The sequence below is a fragment of the Microtus ochrogaster genome, unplaced genomic scaffold (genome assembly GCF_000317375.1).
Source record: "Microtus ochrogaster isolate Prairie Vole_2 unplaced genomic scaffold, MicOch1.0 UNK19, whole genome shotgun sequence".
NCBI lineage: Eukaryota > Metazoa > Chordata > Mammalia > Rodentia > Cricetidae > Microtus > Microtus ochrogaster.
In genome coordinates, this window is record NW_004949117.1 from 1,145,935 (window position 1) to 1,166,386 (window position 20,452).

The 20,452-nt window shown below is 39.3% G+C and overlaps 1 protein-coding gene across 1 annotated transcript in view; it reads right to left on the reverse strand.

The window, feature by feature from the left end:
- Positions 1-208: 208 nt before the first annotated feature.
- Pkhd1l1 (PKHD1 like 1) overlaps positions 209-20,452 on the reverse strand; it is a 125,782-nt gene continuing 105,538 nt past the window's right edge. The window contains exons 63-78 of the mRNA XM_013353909.1: positions 19,475-19,565; positions 18,408-18,556; positions 18,205-18,327; positions 17,528-17,639; positions 17,331-17,447; positions 14,898-15,063; positions 11,448-11,680; positions 11,076-11,243; positions 10,159-10,316; positions 8,594-8,729; positions 5,930-6,271; positions 3,397-3,548; positions 2,112-2,258; positions 1,617-1,770; positions 417-674; positions 209-300 (exon numbers count right to left, since the gene is read on the reverse strand). Of these exons, the coding sequence (XP_013209363.1) occupies positions 209-300; positions 417-674; positions 1,617-1,770; positions 2,112-2,258; positions 3,397-3,548; positions 5,930-6,271; positions 8,594-8,729; positions 10,159-10,316; positions 11,076-11,243; positions 11,448-11,680; positions 14,898-15,063; positions 17,331-17,447; positions 17,528-17,639; positions 18,205-18,327; positions 18,408-18,556; positions 19,475-19,565 (2,598 nt within the window). The remainder of the gene's footprint in view (positions 301-416; positions 675-1,616; positions 1,771-2,111; positions 2,259-3,396; positions 3,549-5,929; positions 6,272-8,593; positions 8,730-10,158; positions 10,317-11,075; positions 11,244-11,447; positions 11,681-14,897; positions 15,064-17,330; positions 17,448-17,527; positions 17,640-18,204; positions 18,328-18,407; positions 18,557-19,474; positions 19,566-20,452) is intronic.

Below are 20,452 nucleotides of genomic sequence, written 5' to 3' on the forward strand. Positions count from 1 at the left end.
ATAACACAAACATAGGTGTTCAGGGACAGTCGCCACAAAGACTGGGTAGAGGAGCCAGCCTGGAAGTGGAGCTACCACTAAGAGAACAGAACCGAGAGGTGGAGAAACGGTGCCCAGAAACCAGACCACTTCTAGGTTGCTTAATTAGCTAATTAGTTGCATAAGCATTTCAAGCTGTGTCTGCCCTTTGTGACACTTGAGATTATCCTCAGGCCTCCACCTCCACAGTCTTGTATTCCAACCGTAATGGCGGTATCATTTCCATAGAGTTATCTTGTCTGTCATTGAGCTTGAATTTCTCTACATATCCAGCAGTGCAAGGCACAACCGCTGTGCGAACAGCTTTTGCTTAGGGAACACTTGCTGGCCCCTGCGATGGGGAGACGTAGGCTACGTACAAAATGAACGGCATTTACCTGCGGTTGTGTTCAGAATGAAAGCTGCAGCCATAAAGACTTCCAAGAGCAACAGTCTTCCTACGAGACAGCCTGTTACGACAGTCAGTATCTGGACCGGTGTCCCCACAGTGGATGCTCTGCTGTGGCCGCTGCCGCTGCTGCCACTGCTAGCGCTGCTTCCGCCTCCACCAGGGATCGTCTGTGCTGACAGGCTGAAGGTTCTAGATTCCACCCGAACCGCATTAGCCAAGATAAATTCAATTTTATAATTTTTTCCTAGGGGGAGAAAAAACATTGTAGTCGTTGACTTCGCTGCTTGTTTTAAATCAATTCCCATTTGTCTTTTATTGGCTTCAAAATCAGTACTAATTACTAATGAAGTATCTTTTTTTTCAGTGGAGTCTGGCGACATAGTTTGAGCACAGACGGAAATAATGAAATTCTCAGACATTCAGTCTGTTTCTAACCACAGGCAAGGGAAGCAGCACTGTCCCCAGGCAGGTCGATCCGGGATGCGCAGAAAGCCACATGAGCAAACGAGGGAGGAAGCAGGTGAGCAGCTGTCCTCTGTGGTTTCTGTGCCAGCTTCCTGCTTTGCATTCCTCCCTGGACTTCCCTTAGTGATGGATTACTTTCTGAGCATAGAATCTGAAAGGAACCGTTTCTTCCTTTAAGATGCCTTTGGTCCTGGTGTTTATCATAGAAACAGGAAATAAACCAGAACACTGAAGATTCTCCACAACAACTGGTTTGTGGAACTCGAGGCTCCCCAAATCTTCATCCGTACGTATTTTCCCTTTTCTCATTAGTTTGTAGAAAGTCTACAAGTGACTTCCTAGCTCAGCTCTGAACACTTGCAGATTATTAAGTTACTACAAGTCTACCTTAAGTAAAAAAAAAAGTATATATTAATTTTTAAAATATAAATGTAACATATTTACTGAGAATTTTGGAGCAATAACAGGCAAGAAGAGAATACAAATTATGATATTTTTAATGTATGATCGCTGATTATGTTTAAATTTCTCTAATTATATTTTAATTTTTTGTATATTAAGGGTATTTTATAAGGGGACCCGTTATAGTCAGGAAAAGGCATAATATAGCATTTTGATTTCTAGAGTTTATTGTCCAAAGAATTATAGAATATTTTGTCTATTCAAAGAAAACACACAACTCTTTACTGCTGAAATGGAGGACCTACTATGCTCCACTCACCTGTTCTGTGAGGCGTGAGATCTGTATAGTTGGCCCAACAGCTGCTAAATGGAATGGTTGTATTTCCACTAAGGCCACCAACTTGGTTGTTATTGGAATCCTTTAGGACAGCCTTTAAAGTAAGTGACGTAATTCCAACTGATACACAGTTACCCTCAAGAAAAAAAAAAAAAAGAACAGTAGAGAATTATAATAAATGCCCGGTCCTAGATCTTCAAAAAAGATAAACAATTTTTAAAATGTCTATTACAAATTAAGAATCTAAAGACTCTCCTAACCTCACTGAAAGAGACCCTGAACATGAACAGAAAAGAAGCGTTTCCTTTCAAAGAAACATTTTGGAAACACTAGCTTAAAGAGACAATCCACATGTCTAATGTATGTCTAATACATGTGGATAGCTAACTTTCACACTCAAGCCGCGGGAGAAGTGGTTCCCTCCTGGGGTTACAGTCAGAGTTCTTCACTCTTGGAGACAGGCGACTCCGGACTCACCTCCGCATCTACGGCCTTTATCGAGGGCTGCTGAGAAAATGGCTGCCCTGGCTGTGCTACCACGGGCTGAGCCACCACGGAGAGTGAGGACACAAAGGCCAAGTGGTGGACAGGAAATGCTGATCTTTCAACTGGCTGGGCAGTCACCTGGCATGGACAGAGCAAAGAAAGGAATTTTTCAGGACTGGCTGCATGTCACAGCAAATGCAGCCAGGCCAAGTGCATTTGAAATTCAGTTAATTTGAAATAGTAAATTCAACGTGTGGAATGGTCATTGCTATAAATACCCCTCTAGATCATAGCTATGACACATATTCAATGCAAAATACATGTGAAAAACTAAGTTTTAGAAGGTATGATCATGTCCAATGCTTGTGTGTGTGTGTGTGTGTGTGTGTGTGTGTGTGTTTGTGCAGGTGCATACACCTATGAAGGCCAGAGGAGGACACACAGGGAGTCATTTGATAGCACTTTCCACTGTCCCTGCTTGGGATTGGGTCTCTCAGTAAACCTGGAACTAGCTATTTTTATGCCAGTTCATCAAGTCATAAAAATCTCCCTGTCCCCTCACCCAGACCAGTACTGTGCTACAGGCACGCCTGGCCATGCCTAGCCTTAAATGTGAATAATGGGAATCAAAATTCATGTCCTCATGTATGCTCATTAGTTTTATATCAACTTGACACAATCTGGAGTCATTTGGGAAGAGGGAACCTCAACTGGGAAATGCCTCTATAATGTGGGCCTCTAAGAAGGTCCGCTGAGCATTTTCTTGATTAATGATTGATGCAAGAGGACCCAGTCCATGGTGGGTAGTGCCAGCCCCCAGATGGTGGCCTTGATTTGCATAACGAAGCAGGCTGTAAAAACTATGAGGACCAAGTCAGTAAGCAGCACTCCTCCATGGCCTCTGTTTCAGCTGCTGCCTCCAGGTTTTTGCCTTGAGTTCCTGCCCTGACTCCCCTTCGTGATAGACTATAACTAACTGTAAGCTAAAATAAATTCGTTTTTCACCAGGTTACTTTTGCTCATGGTGTTTTATCACAGCAATAGAAATCCCAACTAAGACACAGGCTTGCACTGCAAAGGTTCTAATCATATCTCAACCATCATTTATTTTTATTTTTTAAACTACATTATTACCATTTCAGTTAACCCATAAAAATGAAAAGACATGCTGCATGGGTTTCAATTTTGAAATATAAAGAAGGCTTTAATTCTTTTTTAAAAGCAACACCATTTTTTAAAGGATAAATTACATTCTACTCTAGTTGTGTGTTCTTACCTTAATCCAGCCAGAATCGGATGGTTGGGGAACAGGACTGGTAATAGACACGGAAGAAATATTGAATCCAAGGACAGTACTAATTTTTCCTAAGATGACAGCTTGGCCAAGAGAGCTAGAAATGTCCTGGAGCTCAGACAAGCGCATCTGACCTGTGGGGGAAAATCCATTAGGGCATTTATTTGGATCACAAGAATATAGACGTGTGTGAGTATGTGAAAGTTTTTGGCTTCCATTTTGTTTGTATTCTTCATCAGTAACAAAGAATGCACGTGTGTACGTGCGTGAGCACGTGCACACACACACACACACACACACACACACACCTGAAAGCACAACGAGAGAGTGTGTCTCTTGGTTTAAACTTTCCTGTCATTCTTTGTTAGAAGTGAAGGATTTTCAGCCTTTCCTGTCAGCACACATTACTTTTGCAGACTAGAGTATTTTTAGAACTGAAGTATAATAAGGATCTACCCATTATTAGTGTGTGCATTAATAACTTGCTGAAGTTATCAGGTTCCTAACCATCCATTCCCTTCTTTGGGCTTCTGGCAGTTTTGAAGGCTGCTTTTCAGACAGTACATTCTTCCCTTTCTCTCTTCCTGTCAGGGGACCTGGGGTTTCCTCTTAAACTAATCACCTCCACAAGGACTCCCACTTTATTAACCACACCTTCGTATTCCTTTTGAGAGAGTCTGATACTTATTCTTGATTTCTTCTCCACTTACCTACCAATTCATATTTAACCATACACTAATTTTCAACTTCCTTTGTCCTTACTGTCAAAATGCCCTCAGAATGAGAATTGTTAAATTTTACTTTATTCCACACACTGTAGCCAGAGTGATTCTTGGAAAACTGCTGTAACCAAGACGTTATTAAGATCCTGTGGCTTAAAAGATCCGCTGTCTTCCACATTCTAAGTCATGCCTTATGACTCAAAACCCTGAATTTCTTCCATTAAGAATATACTAGAAAGCTTGGTGTGCTGAGCAGTGTTACCTAACACGACACATTGGAACCCACACTCGGAATTTTCAGTTCACTTCGAAAGGTCTTCCTTGCACGACCCAGAGTCTCAGAAACAGGCTGAGTCTTTCAGCTTCCTCCCTCTCCCCTGACTCCTTCCAGATGTCTTCTCTAAGCTCTCTGAAGTGTGGATGCTTCTGTGGTCTAGGGGAGATGTACCCAGGCGCATCATCCCATGGCCACTGCTACTTTATGGTCACTGGCTCTCAGCACAGTGGCAGACGCAACCTCCGCTGCGCTGTTCTTCCATTTCTCCCGATTGCCATCTCAATACTGAAGACCTAGACATGGAAACTTCTGACCTGAGGACTCCACCCACCCAGACATCTCCTCAGCACCTGTGCTACCTCTTTCTGGGGTGCCTGACACTATGTGAACGCCATATTGTATGATGCTTACACGCTGGATACCCTGATGTTATGGATCAGCTAGATGGCTATGTACACATCTATCTTTTTACTTCTCTATGTTTTTTCATGATTCTTCCACACCAGGCAGAGTTCTAGAACTTTTCTTGAGATGTGCAACCCTACACTAAACTCTACTTTATAAACACACCATTGGCTTGCTTTTCTTTACATTCATGTTCCTATGCTCCTTGTTCTCAGACCTCTATCTTATATTTATCGAGGTCTATCTGGCATTGCTACAAAGGGATGAATAATCTGCCTGCTGTACCCTGGGCCCCTGCAACTCCTAGATTAAATCTACAGGTTAAGTCACACTGAAACCAGAACACTAGCCATATAATCCAAGGAAGAACAGAGCTGAAGAAGGGAAGTCAGCTATGACTCGAGGTAGATAACATCAGAGAAACCATGGCTACAACATAAGCCTAGTGAAGCAAGAACAATAAAAACTCAGAGAGAGAAACTGGGGTTCAACCTGAAGATCCAAAGAGCAAAACAGCCAGCTACTGGGTCTTACCTGGACCTCAGTCCGAAATGGTGGTCCTGCCTCCAGGAATCTCAGAATGAGACTGTGTCTGAGAGCTGTCTCCTCCCGATTTATAAACCTCTCTAGTGCTGGGATTCAAGATGTGCACCACTGGGATTTAAGTCATGCACAGCCTGGTTTTTATGGCAAGTAGTGTGGCTACTGCGATTAAAGGCGTATGCCATCATGGTTGTTTTACTTTCCCGATCCCCAGGCAAGCTTCAGTTATTGAAATATGAAGGAAATATCACTCCAACCTAGACGTCCTATGTTCTTCTAAGCAGCAGAGTTCCACTGGCAGCTTCCTCTTCTAACTGACTATCTTAACCTATTCTTACCCTTCAGCACTCAGATTAACTTACTTCAGACTTATTAAGTCAGATCCTTTTGTTTAATTTATTCATGTGCAACCTCTTCATAATTCCAAAGTGATTATTATTATAGAAATAGAGAAGTAAAAGGGTTTGTAGGCCTTTAGGGTTCAAGACAAAGAGAAAACAGGGCTCCCTAGTAGGCTAGTTTACACTTGACAATGACATGCCTTTATCTTAAAGGCCGCTACCCGTACCTGCGGTAGAGTTGCTTAAGAACCAAGCAGGAGCGGCTCCGATCTCCAATTCCACTGCGCGTCCCACGGATCTCCTCCTTCGCAGACTCCCTCCCATTATTCTGCTGACACGGATTTTGTCACTCGATATTTTTAGGAACAAGGCAAGGTTTCTAACCAGATTGTGAGAGCTAAAGAAATCGTCCTCTGTCATGGCAGGCAGTTGGAAGGAAACAAAGATGACTGCAGCAGTGTGGACTTCCACGGGTGTGGTTCCTTTAACCACAAGGTACAGCATCTGGTAGACTCTGTCAAAGTAGTTCTCACCTGGGCCAGCGGAACCCAGGTTAGGAAGGAATTGCTCTAGGAAGAAAAAAGGTCAAGACAGCAAAATATCAGAATATATTTCTATTGGCATAATGGCCAAATGCAGTATTTAATATTTGTTTGAACTCCCAAAAGTTCAATGGTATTATTTTCATAACAAAGCGTACATATTAAAATCCAAATGCCTATGAAACTAACTTGCAACATGATAATCCATTAAATAATACTATTAATAGTCATTGTATACAAAATTGATTTCTAAAAGAATTATCTATTGTCACAATAAAAACGAGAAACTGAAAAACTATGCACCCAGAAATTTATTCTGAAGTTATAGAAGATGATTTACATATTCTGAATTTTAAAGCCATGGGTGAAGGAATTTGGTGATTTAAAAGTGCAAATTTAAAATGGCCTTCTAATTCATTCAGCACATACATATTAATATTTCTCGTTCTACTGAGGACAGAAGGTATGTGATAAAATGAAGGATCTATTAAAACATCTCAGAGGACTCTGATGCCGTGCAAATGGGATGACGTGCTAGCTTGTAAAAACTATGATTAATCAAAACAAATTCTACTAGGGAATTGGATTTTATGAAGTGAAACTATACATTTACAGTGTTTGTGTGTATGAGAGAGAGAGAGAGAGAGAGAGAGAGAGAGAGAGAGAGAGAGAGAGAGAGAGTCAACACAATTAAGAACCAGCAGATCTTCACCATGTAAGCCCCAAAGGCTGAACTGTATTCCAGTGGTAGAATAGAACATGTGGCGTCTGGCTGTACTTCACTGTGCGAATCTAAAGAATGTGCCCCGTGCTACAGAGCAGGTATCAGTTCATACTCTGGTTAACACGCCTGTGCCATCCGTCTTAGCTGACTTTTTTATGTCACTGCAGTCATGAAGGACATAGAGATCAAGACAATAGAGCATTGCAGGTAACCTTAAAAAATAGAGAGGCTTGTGGTACAAAGGCATTCTGCATTCAGTGTGCTAAAGCTTTGAAGAAATCCTGCAAAAACAATGCAATTTTTTTTTTACTTTAATTTTTGGCCAGAGAAGCAATTGCATGTTTGAGCATCAGCACTGAAAAAAAAAAGCAAAAACAAGAAAAACCCCAGCAATACTAAGAAAAAATAAACGAATAACATACAAACACAGTCTTGTTAATCTATTAAAAGGCACCTGTGGTCTGATTTCCAGCCCCTTGCCTCACTTCATTCAGATGGTGCTTATGGTCTAAGGCTGTGATCCACAACCTAAGGGTTGCCACCCCTTGTACAAACACTGCTTTCACTGGGGTCACCCATGAGCATCAGAAAACACAGGGTATTTACATTACAATTCAAAACAATATCAAAGTTACAGTTATGAAGTAGTAATGAAAATAATTTTATGGCTGGGGGTCACCACAACATGAGCCAACCGCATTAAAAGGTGACAGCGTTAGGAAGGTTGAGAACCACTGATCTAAGGTATAATGGTACATAACAAGAATTTACATATAAAGCACTTGGGGCCGAGTGTCTGACATATAAGAATGTCTCTGGTAATTTTAGCTCTTTTATTAGTATCAAAAACAAGACTTGATTTACAAATGACAAAGACTATTGGCAACTCATTCAGACTTCCAGGTCTAGCTTATAGTTTGTTGTTTACAATTCTGCAATAGAGGGCCAAGATCATGGAGCCCAGAGGTAAGTAATCTAAGTCCACTCATGAAACACGTTTGCTATCAGCAACATTAGAATTCTATTTAATAAAAAGCCCTAAATGAACAGGGATAATTCTTGGTTTATAAATATCACTATGTAGATAAATGCAGCCCCTTTGGTGTCTTACATTCATATCATGTGTATTTTGTAATATTTAATTAATAATGTCGGTATTATGATAGCTTTCTTGACAATATATCTGATAACTAGAATTAATTCAGGAATTGGCCTCCATAGAACAGAAATAAAGCAGAGGGCAAGCAGAAGATTCGGAGAGAAATCTCTTTTAAACACAAGAGCAGTTAAACCACACACACCGAAGAAAAACTTAGTCAGGAAGTAACAAGCATGTCCATTACAAAAGCGCTTGTCTTAATCCACCTACAGAAAAAAAGTTGCAAGCAGGGATCATTCAAAACACTTTATGAATGATAACATCTTAGTTTTTTGTTGAAGGGAACAAAAGAAATAGACTTCCTTCTTTATTCACCAATGAACGGTTAAGGAAATGGTAGAAGAATAAAATGTTTCAAAAAATGTCTACAAGGAACTATATATATATATATTCACACACACATGCACACGCATGCACACACACACAAAAAAAAAAAAAAACCGTGTGTAATAGCCTAAGAAAATACCTGTGTTCAGATGTCTGTCAAGTTCACAGAATTTCTTTTGGGCATTCCATGCTGTATTTTTGGGACAGACCAGTGAATTGTTCACATAGACATCCAAACGCTGAAGTGTAGAAAAGAAAATTCCTACTAGAACTGCCTGTTAAAAGAAACATTTATATGTTTTTATTACAGCAATAGAACAGAATGCTTAGAATTTAGTTCTTAAAAAGGTATTCTAACTATGTACACCTTTTGTAAGATAATCAGTTTTTGTGAACTTAGGGCAAATATTGGAAAAATTCAAAATATGTTTGCATTTAAGCATTCATGCAGATATGATATATTAACCCCTAGCTGATGAATCCCAGTAGAAGAATATAACATAAGAAAGAAATTATTAGAGAAGTCATGGACAAGTTGCAGGCAGGGTCCCTTGCAAAGACAACAAAGTACAAAAGAGACTTTTGAAGCCAGTGGCTGGGACATACTTAACAGTGTTCTGCTTTATAGAAACACAAAATTCAATCTGTAATGTTGAAAACTATCTCACAAAACTTTGGTATGAAGACTGGTAAAACTCAGTTGAAGCGTGAAGAGATTCCCATAGGGTCTTATAGGTCGTTGTGAAGAATATTTCACACAGAGATGAGTGGAACCAATCTCATGTTTGCTACAGGAGAGGCCTAACATGTCCTCCATGACCGAGGTGAGCAGACCACTGAAGGGCAAGAGAAGACACAGGAAGAAGAGGTGTAGGCAGTTGCCTACTTCTAGGGACAAGAGTTGCTTCACTAAGTGGTAGCAGTGGATTTGGTAAGATTCTCTGACTCCAGCTGCTTGAAAAGTCAGCAGAATTCACGGTTGGATTGGGTAAGGGATGAAACAGTGAGAGGCACAATAATGATGCCCGAGTTTTTACCTTAGCAATGCAACTAAGCAATTCGACTCCTGAGAAGAAAGGATGTCTCTCATTTCTCCTCCGTTCCCTTCCTTCATCTGGCCAGATACATTCCTGTACTTAACACTCTAGGACTTTAAAGTCTTGTATAAGTAAAAAAGAAAGTCTGGATTATGGCACTACTGATCAATACTTTTCCCCACTGGCAGTCTGAATAAATTTAATGTTCCCAGCTGAGTAACATTGACAGCAAAGATGTGACACTATCAGAGATGTTTAAAATAATATGCTGAAAACATGGCAATACATTCCAAAGGTATATTTCTGGTATGTATATGTATAATATCAACATGTAAGAATAGGAAAAACAAATATATTACTTTACGTCATACATGATTTTAGTCTAAAAATTCAGGCTTGCTTGCTCGTCACTCAATCATAAATATCAGTCAGTTCTCATAAATGGCACTTAGGAATCAACGCATATTGGAAGGAAGAGTTTGGTACATATGTATTCTTCCAAGAAAGGAAACCCTGTCCAGATTAATGGCGCTTTCGGTACTACACTAATGGATCTTTATAAACGAGCTAGAAGGATGACAAAATTAGAGAAGGCTGGAGTGGGACTTAATTGCCAGCAGTTTGGAACTCTGACAACCGGTAAGGTAGTATTTCTATCTAGGCTCACCTTATTATGCTCAACGTTAAGCAACATCAGCCGAAGATTCTGAGGACTGGTCCCAGTGAAGTAAACCTCATACATTTTGTTCAGGGCCACTATGCCATGGAACAGGGACAGTCTTCTTTGGCATGTATACCCAGCACACCAACCATGGTCCTGTGGGCCTAAATTCATGCAAAATCAACGTCCATGTTCCTATTTCATTAGAACTTGCTTATTTCTTACAAAATATGAAGAATCTTTATATTTAAAATAAATTGCAAAGGTTTGGTTCAGATGCAAGCTCAGCAGTTAAACCTATTATTTATCCTCTGTCTACCCAGCTGGTTCTCAAACTTTGGCTTAAAATGGAAGGCAGAGAAGCAACTTGCTCCTATTATCCTCCCTTTCATACTGATTGGGATTAAAAAGATGACAATGTGTTAGCTGGAATTTGTGGTAGAGAACTGTATGACCATAGAGAACACTACGGTCAAGACTTAGCTTTCCGGGGTCGTTTTCTAGGAAATGTATTTAGCATAGCTGTTTCATTAAGACAGAGCCTGCCAGCAAAGAATGAACATTTGTATTCCCTAACAAGATGCATTAATGTTTTTTGGCCACTTGCTCATTTGTTTATTAGCCAACCCATAAATTCCACAACACATTTAATTTGGAGCTGTGGGGGACTGAACAGCCGGGAACCAACAATGTTCCTTTCTTACAACATTCCATCAAATACTCAATATGAAATAAATGTCCTGGATCTCCTATTTGGTAAACCACTGAGTCAAATCTCACTCTTGCACACAGTTATTTCTTAAATATGGAAGGCCAAGAAGTCTTTGTATTTGTTGGTTTTATATGCAAATAATTTTTCACGTAGCTCTCTGCATTAAAGAAATGCTTTGACTAATTCAAGTCCACTTACACAGAACCCTTACCATTAATGAGATCAACATAGCCATTGCTCACGATAGCCACTGGGGAAAGTCTTCGCGTTTCTGTGTCAGAATCCAGGCTTTCGATAACCATCATTGCGTACTCCATTCCAGAACACTGATAGCTCTGCCATGCTGGGATGTATTTACAGGTCGTGTCTCTAAGGATCCCTAGAAACATGAGTATTAATGTTTTAGAAATGGTAGATCTCTGCAACATGTCTTTCTATTGTCCTTATCTTATTTATAGGATCGATAAACAGAAGCAACGAGTTACTGGTTCATCATCCAATTTTTTTTTTAAAAAAAGGAACTTCATTCCATAAACTTCAAGTTTAATCATAGACTTATGATTCTATTCCTAGCACAACAGACCTTTATGAGGTGCTTTCTCCATGACAGGAATTCTGCTTCCATTCAGAAAGGTGAGCATTGCCTTGGGAATTCGATAGTCTCCAATCCCCAGTCGGCTGTTACCACCCCATTCATACTCTGCCTGCGGGATCACCGAGCCCAAGTTCCCCAGGAAGGAACCATCCATGTCTCTCAGGAAGGACTTTCTTTTGGCATCACAAACCATGTCCACACAATCAGATGGGTTCACTTTACTGGGGAGAAAAGGCAAAACAAACAAGTGAGGTCACTGATTGATTCTTTTTTTCAGAAAAAATTCTAGTGGGACAAACTAGCCTGTGCAATTAGCATTGCAAAGAAGAGTGATTTTTTTTTTCTTCATGGTGTTTATTTAGTCCATGCTGCTGGATTTATTAGCCTTTCAAAATGACAAGTTATACAGGTGGGAGATAGACTTAGAACTCCATGTTGGTATCCCATATTTTGTATAATTATAGGTTTGATTTTTGGTGTGTTGTTCATAATACACTAACATTTATCTATGCCTCAGGTGGATGTCAATATTTTGTTGTGACATGATGGAAATCTCTGTGTTGGCCTGGTAGTCTCTGCTAATTTTCTCACCATTCTTGTCTCTACAAATGATAAAGTACTACTTACTATAAGATAATATAAATATTTAATAATAGTTGTCTCTTTCACCTTCCTACCTGAAATCTTAGGGTCTTTGCTAGTTGAAGGCTGATATATAATCTTAAATAATTTTATCTATGTACACACTGATAAACTTGGATTGTGATCCTTCTGTCACATAGTGGTAACCATTCTAGAGGTGACAATACTGTAAATGTCTTCACAGTTCAACCTAAAATAGTATATTGGCTTCATCTTCTGTCACGTGCAGTGTTAATTGAGTGTCCTCAGATATAATAATGAAAGATTGCTGAGCATGCAATGTATCATACATTTAAATCATATACTGTGTATTTAAAGGTGCTGTGATATATAGTGAAGAAATGTATTTCATGCCCAGAGTTCCAACAACATTGCAGTAGTGAAAATCTTGGACCTGAAGCCTAGTATGCGTCTCACTTTTTTTTTTTTTGTCATGAGAGAAATACTATCAGTTATCTCTTGCTATAATACATGTTTGGGAGAATTTCAATAACTTATTTCAGTAGTTAATGAGTTCCTTATATTCAAGTATGTGTTGGGTGCTTTTGTAATCTAATCTGTAAGGTGCTCAGGTACCCTCAAACTGTGTGGTTGTGTGTGCTGTTTGTGAGAAGGCTGGAAAGGGCCGGGGGACCGGCAGCAGACCAAAGCCCTGACAGAGACCAGACCTTAGTTTCACTTCACTAGAATGGGACAGAACTGAGCAAGCAGGTCTCATGAAAACCACAAGTTGTGGATGACCATTAGTAAGCATCCCCACAAGCCCTTCTGCTGGCTAAGCAGGCCCACAAAGTCCTTCAGCTAGCTCAGCAGACATCCCCCATACTTCTGCAGGCTAAAGATAGCTTGCCCTATCCTGCTGCTGGAAAGAACCTTCCATCAATCAGCCCCCATACTAATCTTTGCTCCACCAATCAGCCCCAGATTAATCCCTCCTCACTGGAATTCCTCTAACTCCCTCTAAAAGGAGCTTGTGACCTTCTTTGGAGGTTGCTAAGTGCCACCCCAATGTTGGAATTCATAAAGCACTCTTGTTATTGCATACATGGCTGTTGGTCTTTTGGGGAGACTTTTCTCAGACCCTACCAGCCTTCATTCAGGTTCCCCAAAGCCTCACAGGTCGATTTTTGTGTGAGTTGTGGAAAGATAACTCAAGACACAGGGAAAGAAGCAACATGGAGCATGTCTGGCTGATTCAGACCAGCTTCATTCTGATTCTATAAAAAGGTTTTGGTAAGTGAACTGCATTGAGTCAGGGTGAGACAGAATTCTCCAAAATTTTGGTCATTTTCCATGGGTTGCAAGGCTGATGATGATAAATTGTAATGCAGGGATTTCTATAATAGCAAATGTGAAAAGCCACTCTTGGCTGCGAAGTTTTGAAGGATGAGTGCGCTGTTTGGCAAGAAAGATCTGGAAGATTGCCAACAATATCCACTCCAAACAAAACTAAAACAAATCGTGACAAAAACCACAATACAGTCTTCATGACCTAGACATCAAAATTATACCTGACATCCAAAGAAGTCAATGACCACTAAATAGCAGATGTGAGTGTTAGTGCTGAATAAATCTACCACAGTTCAAAAATGATAAACAAGTCATTGTTGGGCTGTCATCAAAATCAAATCATATGAAGCTGAGCTATTGAGGCAATATTGTGTTTCTCTGTGGGAAACATCCATTCAGTTACAGAGCTTTGTCCCTCTGGTCAAATACTTCTGACAGAAAAGTTCTTTTCTCTAATATAGTCTTACAACTAAATTCCGGTTTTATAAGTCCTAAAAAATTTTATGAGTTAACTAGACTATTCTAAGACCTCAGATCTGTAGAATCATTCTTTTTGGAAAGATCTTGACATTAACTGATCAGAAAAGGTCTTAGTTCTAAGTTTCTATGTAATTATAATTACTGTGAATAGAATAACTGATGTCCAGTACCTGAGCCCATTTTTGGAGTGCCTGTGATGGGCCATTTGGAAAAACCACAGGTAATAAAACATAATAAAAGAGAAATGAGGCCCAACATGGCAGACTCAGAGTACTCGATGGAAAGCCTTTGGTGAAGGAACAACCTGAGCTACAGTGGTGATCTCAAGATTCCCGGACCACATGATCTTGACCAAGAACGGTAGAAGGAGAGGCATGAAGCCAGCCTGAGCCTGCAGGACAGGCTGCATGTGCTGTGGAGGACAGACCTGAGGAAATGTGAGAGTTCATGGCCTGCAGAGTGAGAATACAATGAGTGAACCCAAGGTGCTTCTCATTGAGCTCAGGAATTGATTAATAGTGATGGATTTTAGGTTTGATTTCATTGTAACTGTGCCCTGATCCTTCCCTTTTGAAACATGAAGGCATGTTTGTTGTTGCAAGTTTTTTTAAAGCCAAAAGACTTTGAGATCTTGATTAAAAAAAAAAAAGGAAATGATACAGAGATATCTCCTATCCCTTAATGATGAGTGATGGAAAAAACATTAACGTGGAAAGCAGATGAAGCCTGCATCCCCAGTCTTTGCATTTATGACGATGCTACTAATGGTGCATGGAAAACAGGGTATTCTTTGCATTTATGACGATGCTACTAATGGTGCATGGAAAACAGGGTAAGGATAGATACAGTAAAGCTTGTTTGTAAAAACACCTGAGAACGCTTATATTTGCATTATCAAAGCCTGAATATCTGTGAAAACTACCTGTTTCTCGATAGTAACAGTTATTTTAATATAGTAACCTTTTCAGATGTTTAACAGGGAATGGAGGACAGGAAGTTAATAAAGAATATGTTTTCATAAAATACCTTATGTCAGGTCTGTGTATGAATACTTTGGATTGTTCGGCAGTGTCAACCAGCTGTATGTTCTTCACATGGATTGGATGCTGTAAATCCTCGTTTAAAGGGTTAGTAATGAATACCACATTAGTTTCTCCTGAACAAACATCCTTAAAGCCAACAAATGTTGAACCTAAGACAAAAGTAATATAAAAATGATAACCCTTCCCTGGAGAACAATGTGAGACCAGAATTATTTCAACCAATATACTCTTCCTCTCTGCCTTTACCCTGGAGTTCTGGGCTGGTATGACAAGGCACCTCCCTTTATTTATAGTAGATGATTACAACTTAATATCTGCATGACCCCGGTAATTCTCTCCCACATTTTATCTCAATTTGACACTGACACTTTGTTTAAATCATAAAACAATGTTAATTGTGGCATAAGAAGACATCTAGATGATGCTTTCATGTTAAGGGTAGTTGTCTTGATGCTTCTTGAAATTCTATGACTTTCAATGCATAAGCAGGCCTAGGAATATGTGGCTCAATTGTTCCCATCACCATGGCTAGTGGTTAGCAATAGTCACCAGACATCAAGTTTTATAGAAAGAAGTAGGGTATTTCTAATGAACTAGCCAGTCAAAACTCATTCTACAAACCAGGGGACACTCAATGAAAATGCCTAAGCGACAATAGCTAAAGAATTACTTGGCTGAACAAAGTCCACATTGCAAATCCATTGATTGTGGGCTAATTGTTGAAAACTTTTCAAGTTTTCAGGGTGATTTATCATGCAGCAAGAATTAATTGATCTGTTGTTTTTATTTAGGCCTCTTTTTATATTTTATGTACTCCAAGTTGGATTAAATAAAAGACTTATTTTTTTTTAAATCATACTTACAATGCAATAACTCAAAGGTTATTTCCAGAACTTTTAAATAAGTTTCTCTACTACCTTTATTAAATATATTTTATCTTAAAAAATCTGTGTATGAATAATTGAATGATAACATAGATATGTAGAAATCAGATGTAGGGATAGATGCTGTTTGTACCTTGTCTAGAGCTTCACTAGGCCAGCGAGCTCAACTCTAGCTCTTCCTTCAGGGGTTGCCCACAGAGCAGCAACAGCTGTTTCATTCCCATAGAATTTCTCTTGACCTTTTATAGTCTCCTTTGCCCTAAGACATAGACACTCCTCATTACTGCTGATATAGGCCTAGCCAGCCCTGACCAAAAGGAATTAAGAAAGACTGCCAGGAAAAATATGGGGTGAAATTTGGCCGTCACAGCTGTCTGAATGATCAGGTGAAAACTGGACCTCAGGGAATCCACATACTCTGTTATCTACTTCCCGCTATCCCTTTTCCTTTATGCTTTCTCTCCTAAAAACATACCTTGAACAAATCACTTTGCAAAATATTCCACTTCCTAGTTTACCTCTAGGGAGTCTGATCTGAACAGTTGACTGGTGAAGTGGCCCTAAGTTATAATGTGATAAAATAATGAATTTAGATGCCTCCTGTGGTTGGTGTAGTTTCGCTTGTCTCAACTGTGTTATCACAGTGAACCGGGAGAGAAGGACACATAGACAGACTCTTGGGTAGCACTAAGTGTCTTAACTGCTTGGTTAGAAGCAACCCAAAAGCCCTACTGAAAAGTAAGCAAATTGATATTAAATCACTATGCCAGCATTTTTCTGTTGTTCTTGAAGAAATGTTAAATATCATTCTTCAATATGTAAACATTAGGAGTCTAGGGAGATGGCTCAGGGGGCCAGAGTGGTTGGTCCGCAAGTATGATACCTCAGTTTGTAAACTATGAACCATGGAATAGGCCAAGCACGGCTGTGCATGTCCTGAGGGGTCAGAGACAATCAGGTCTTGTGAGACTCCTGGCTAACCAGCTCGGCCAAAACTGTGAGCTTTCATATCTCAAGGCAATAAGACTACATGATAGAAGATGAGAAACCTCCTCCGCTAGCCTTCACTGTGCCCTCACTCATAACCACATACTAATTCGTATTCATCTTACACACATACAACACATGTCTAAATGTCACTAGAGAACCACACCTGAAATGGTTCTGAAATCTGATTTCTTTAATTGTCGTGCTAAAATATAGTCAGCAGGGGCTGGAGAGATGGCCAGAGGTTATAAGTAAGCACTGGCCGCTTTTCCAGACTACCTGGGTTTAATCCCCAGCATCCACATGGCATCTCACAACTGTCTGTAACTCTAGTTCCAGGAGATCTGACACCTTCACACAGACATACATGCACATAAACACTAATGCACATAAAGCAAAAGCAAATTATTAGAACATATTCAACATATCACTATAGAGATCAACTTAAATACATTCTCCTGATAATGAGGCATTATTAATTAATAGGTGCTTTACATATTCCTATAGAAATTGAGCAGATTTGTGAGAGACTATATTTAACTTGCCTGAGACATCCAGAAGGCCACTGATTGCATTGTAACTCATGATCCCGGCGTGGGGCTTCCGAGGTGCCATGTTATGAGCTGAAGCAAATGTCGGCCAACAAATCCCACTTCTCCCACCTTTTAGCAAAGAGAAACAGGTTAACAGCAACTGCATTCACATATGCATGGTACCCAACAGGAAGATCCCGAATTTTTACCTGATGGAGGTCTAGAACTTCGATGTGCAGAGGTGAGTTCCACATCAGGATTGTCGTTACTGAGGACATCAGAGCAGTTAAATTCAGGGCTGCTTCCAACAATTAATGAGTTCTATCGAAAACAGTCAAATGAGACAGCATTAATACTTACTTTTCCTAAAAGGAAACATAATCATACTGAACTATATGGCAACCAAACACAAGCTAAAAATGTCAGAAGTAAAGCGCTCATTAAACAAAAATCTCAGAGAACAAAAATTGAGACCGATGATAGCAACAGGAATGAGACTCCAGTGAAAGCAAGTAATTATGCTTGCTCTCAAGCAAATATTTATAAGCATGATTATATAGTATGCATGCGAATAATTATAGTAAATGAGATGTTCTGTTTCTATGATGATAGAAATAAGGACGTTTGCAGAATTAGGGGAAATACAAAGCGGAGGTCATGCCATTAGCATCTCCGCGGTTTGAGGAAACATCTTGAGGGAGAGGATGAAATTGCAGTGACTGTCACAGATTATGTGGATAAAAAGAGGTGAGTGGAGAAAGCAGAGTGGTCAGGAAAAGGTCTGTGTGATCGCAAAGCCACGGGCTAATCCGAGAGACACTCGGGACATTATTCTCATTAGACTTTCAATAATTTTACTTTCTTCACTATCATCCTCTCTCCTTACCTTAATTTTTACAGTTTTACTAGAAATTTTGTGAGACACCGATGGTGGCATGTAGATCATGGGAAAAATGGCCATCCCGTTGTTCACCAGAGTCACATTATAGATGCGCACGCTCTCTGTGGTCTGTAATACAAGCTGTCGTTAGACAGTGCTAAGAATGAGCATAACAGAAAATGAGCAATCACTGTCTCAATCATATTCACCTGAAAATAAATTCCATAATCCCAGCATGACCAAACGGTAAATCCTTGTATAAGAGAACATCCAGGAAGTCCATCCTCGTTCATGTAAATTCCATAGAAACCCCCGTGGGCTTCATTGTCAAACCAGTTTTCCATGGGATTAGCCTGATCTTAAAAAAAATAGAGAGCCAGAAACTTAATGTTTACAAGGAATGTTTTGTAATTTTAATCACTATTGGTTAAAGATAATATTATATATACACATATATGTATATATATATATGTATGTATTTTTCTCAATATAAGTTTTAATGTGATGATATTTTGATGGGTTTGCTCTCATTTTTTTTTTTGGCTTGGCATTATCTTTATCTAATTTGCCTTTTATTACTCTGAATAATTATGGAGTCACTGGCAAATTGTATAGCCACTTGCATTATTAACTCCCCTAATTACAGCATCCATTTAAATCAAGCATAGGTTTTATTTGAAAAAAAGCATGAGGTTTAGATGAAAACGAGTATAAACTTGAAACACAATGACTTGCGTGTGTCAAACATATCTCCATTCTTCTCTCTCTCTCTCTCTCTCTCTCTCTCTCTCTCTCTCTTGAATTTCCTAGCCACAGCTTTTACTACGTGTTATTGGCACTCATTCTTCTAGGTCAGGAGGGAAACAGTCACATCCCAGGGGCATGCATCTGTATGCTTGGAAATGCTGAATTGGATAAAGTGGCAGAGGAACAAGATCATCATTCTTCTAACACCCACTGAGTCAAGAACTGATATGGCCATTGGAACTTGGGGATGATAACAACAGAAAGAAAAGGTTTTCCTTTAAAGTGGATCCAGGTGTTGTGGGATAGAGTACTTGCCCAGGATTCACAAGACCCGGCATCAATCCTCAGTGTCACACAAACATACGCAACAGCTGGGTCTGTCTGTTAGACTGGATGTTTTTGAAACTGTGTACCTTGTTTAAGTCTTTAAAAGGAGGAGATACCAGACATCAAAATGATAAAAGCACTCATTTTCATGATTCGGACAAGTTTTTCATGGCTTTTAGCAATGTCATGTTAAAGGACTCACTTGAGCACGGTTCACCATCAATGCGGTATCCTGCTCTTCCAAATCCAGCAACCACGTTGTTCTGCAAGACTGTATTGGTCCCTCTGTTTACCTGGCATGGCCGCAGGTGAAATGCTTAGGGTTAATCTAGTACACCATTATGCAAGGAATGTATTGAAAACATGTGTGGAAAAATCCGTATTCAGTGTTTTGCTTTAATTATCATAACTCATCCCATTCAAATATTAGTACAAATGAAATCATATTATGTTTTTCCTTTCGTGGTGCTGGAGGTTGTACTCTGTGCTTTATATGCTAGTTCGCTTAGCTTTTAAGTTCTTCATTAGAAAGGTACACCACGGAGGTTGCTTTTTATTTTAGTCATAGATGTGGTGAGAGTTTTACAAGCTTTGGGGCAAAGTCCAAAATTATCAGAAGATTTTTTTTGTTATAATTTGTTGTCAATTTAACTGGTCCATTAAAAGAAAGATATCTGAGGACAGTACAATGGAGGATAAGATTCCGTGATTAGTTTAGCAACATCTGCTCCCATCATAGACCTGTTTAGTTCAAGTAATAGTAATTAATCTACAATTTCACTGTATGAGCTGAGTCAAAGTCAAGGAAAATGAAGGTGTGGATTATAGAAATATCAACAAAGCAGTAATAAACACAGACAAAAGCAAAAACTCTTTCACCATTTGAAGCACATTAAGCAATTATTTTCTAGACTGTAATAACTTTTTAAAAATCCTATAGATAATTTTACAGATTTGGAATTGATGTTTGATTGCACTTTAACAATAAATAGATGAAAAGAAGAATATTTATTTTTCACCACACACATGTATGTTGTATTCAGTTTTTGGGTTTTTCCTTAAGGAACTTAGTAGGAAGACAACAACAAAACTTAATTCTTATCCCATTTTCTAAAAACAGCTATTTTAAAATTAATTTCCCTTACTATACTATAGTCAGTAAATTAAAGAGGTATTTGAC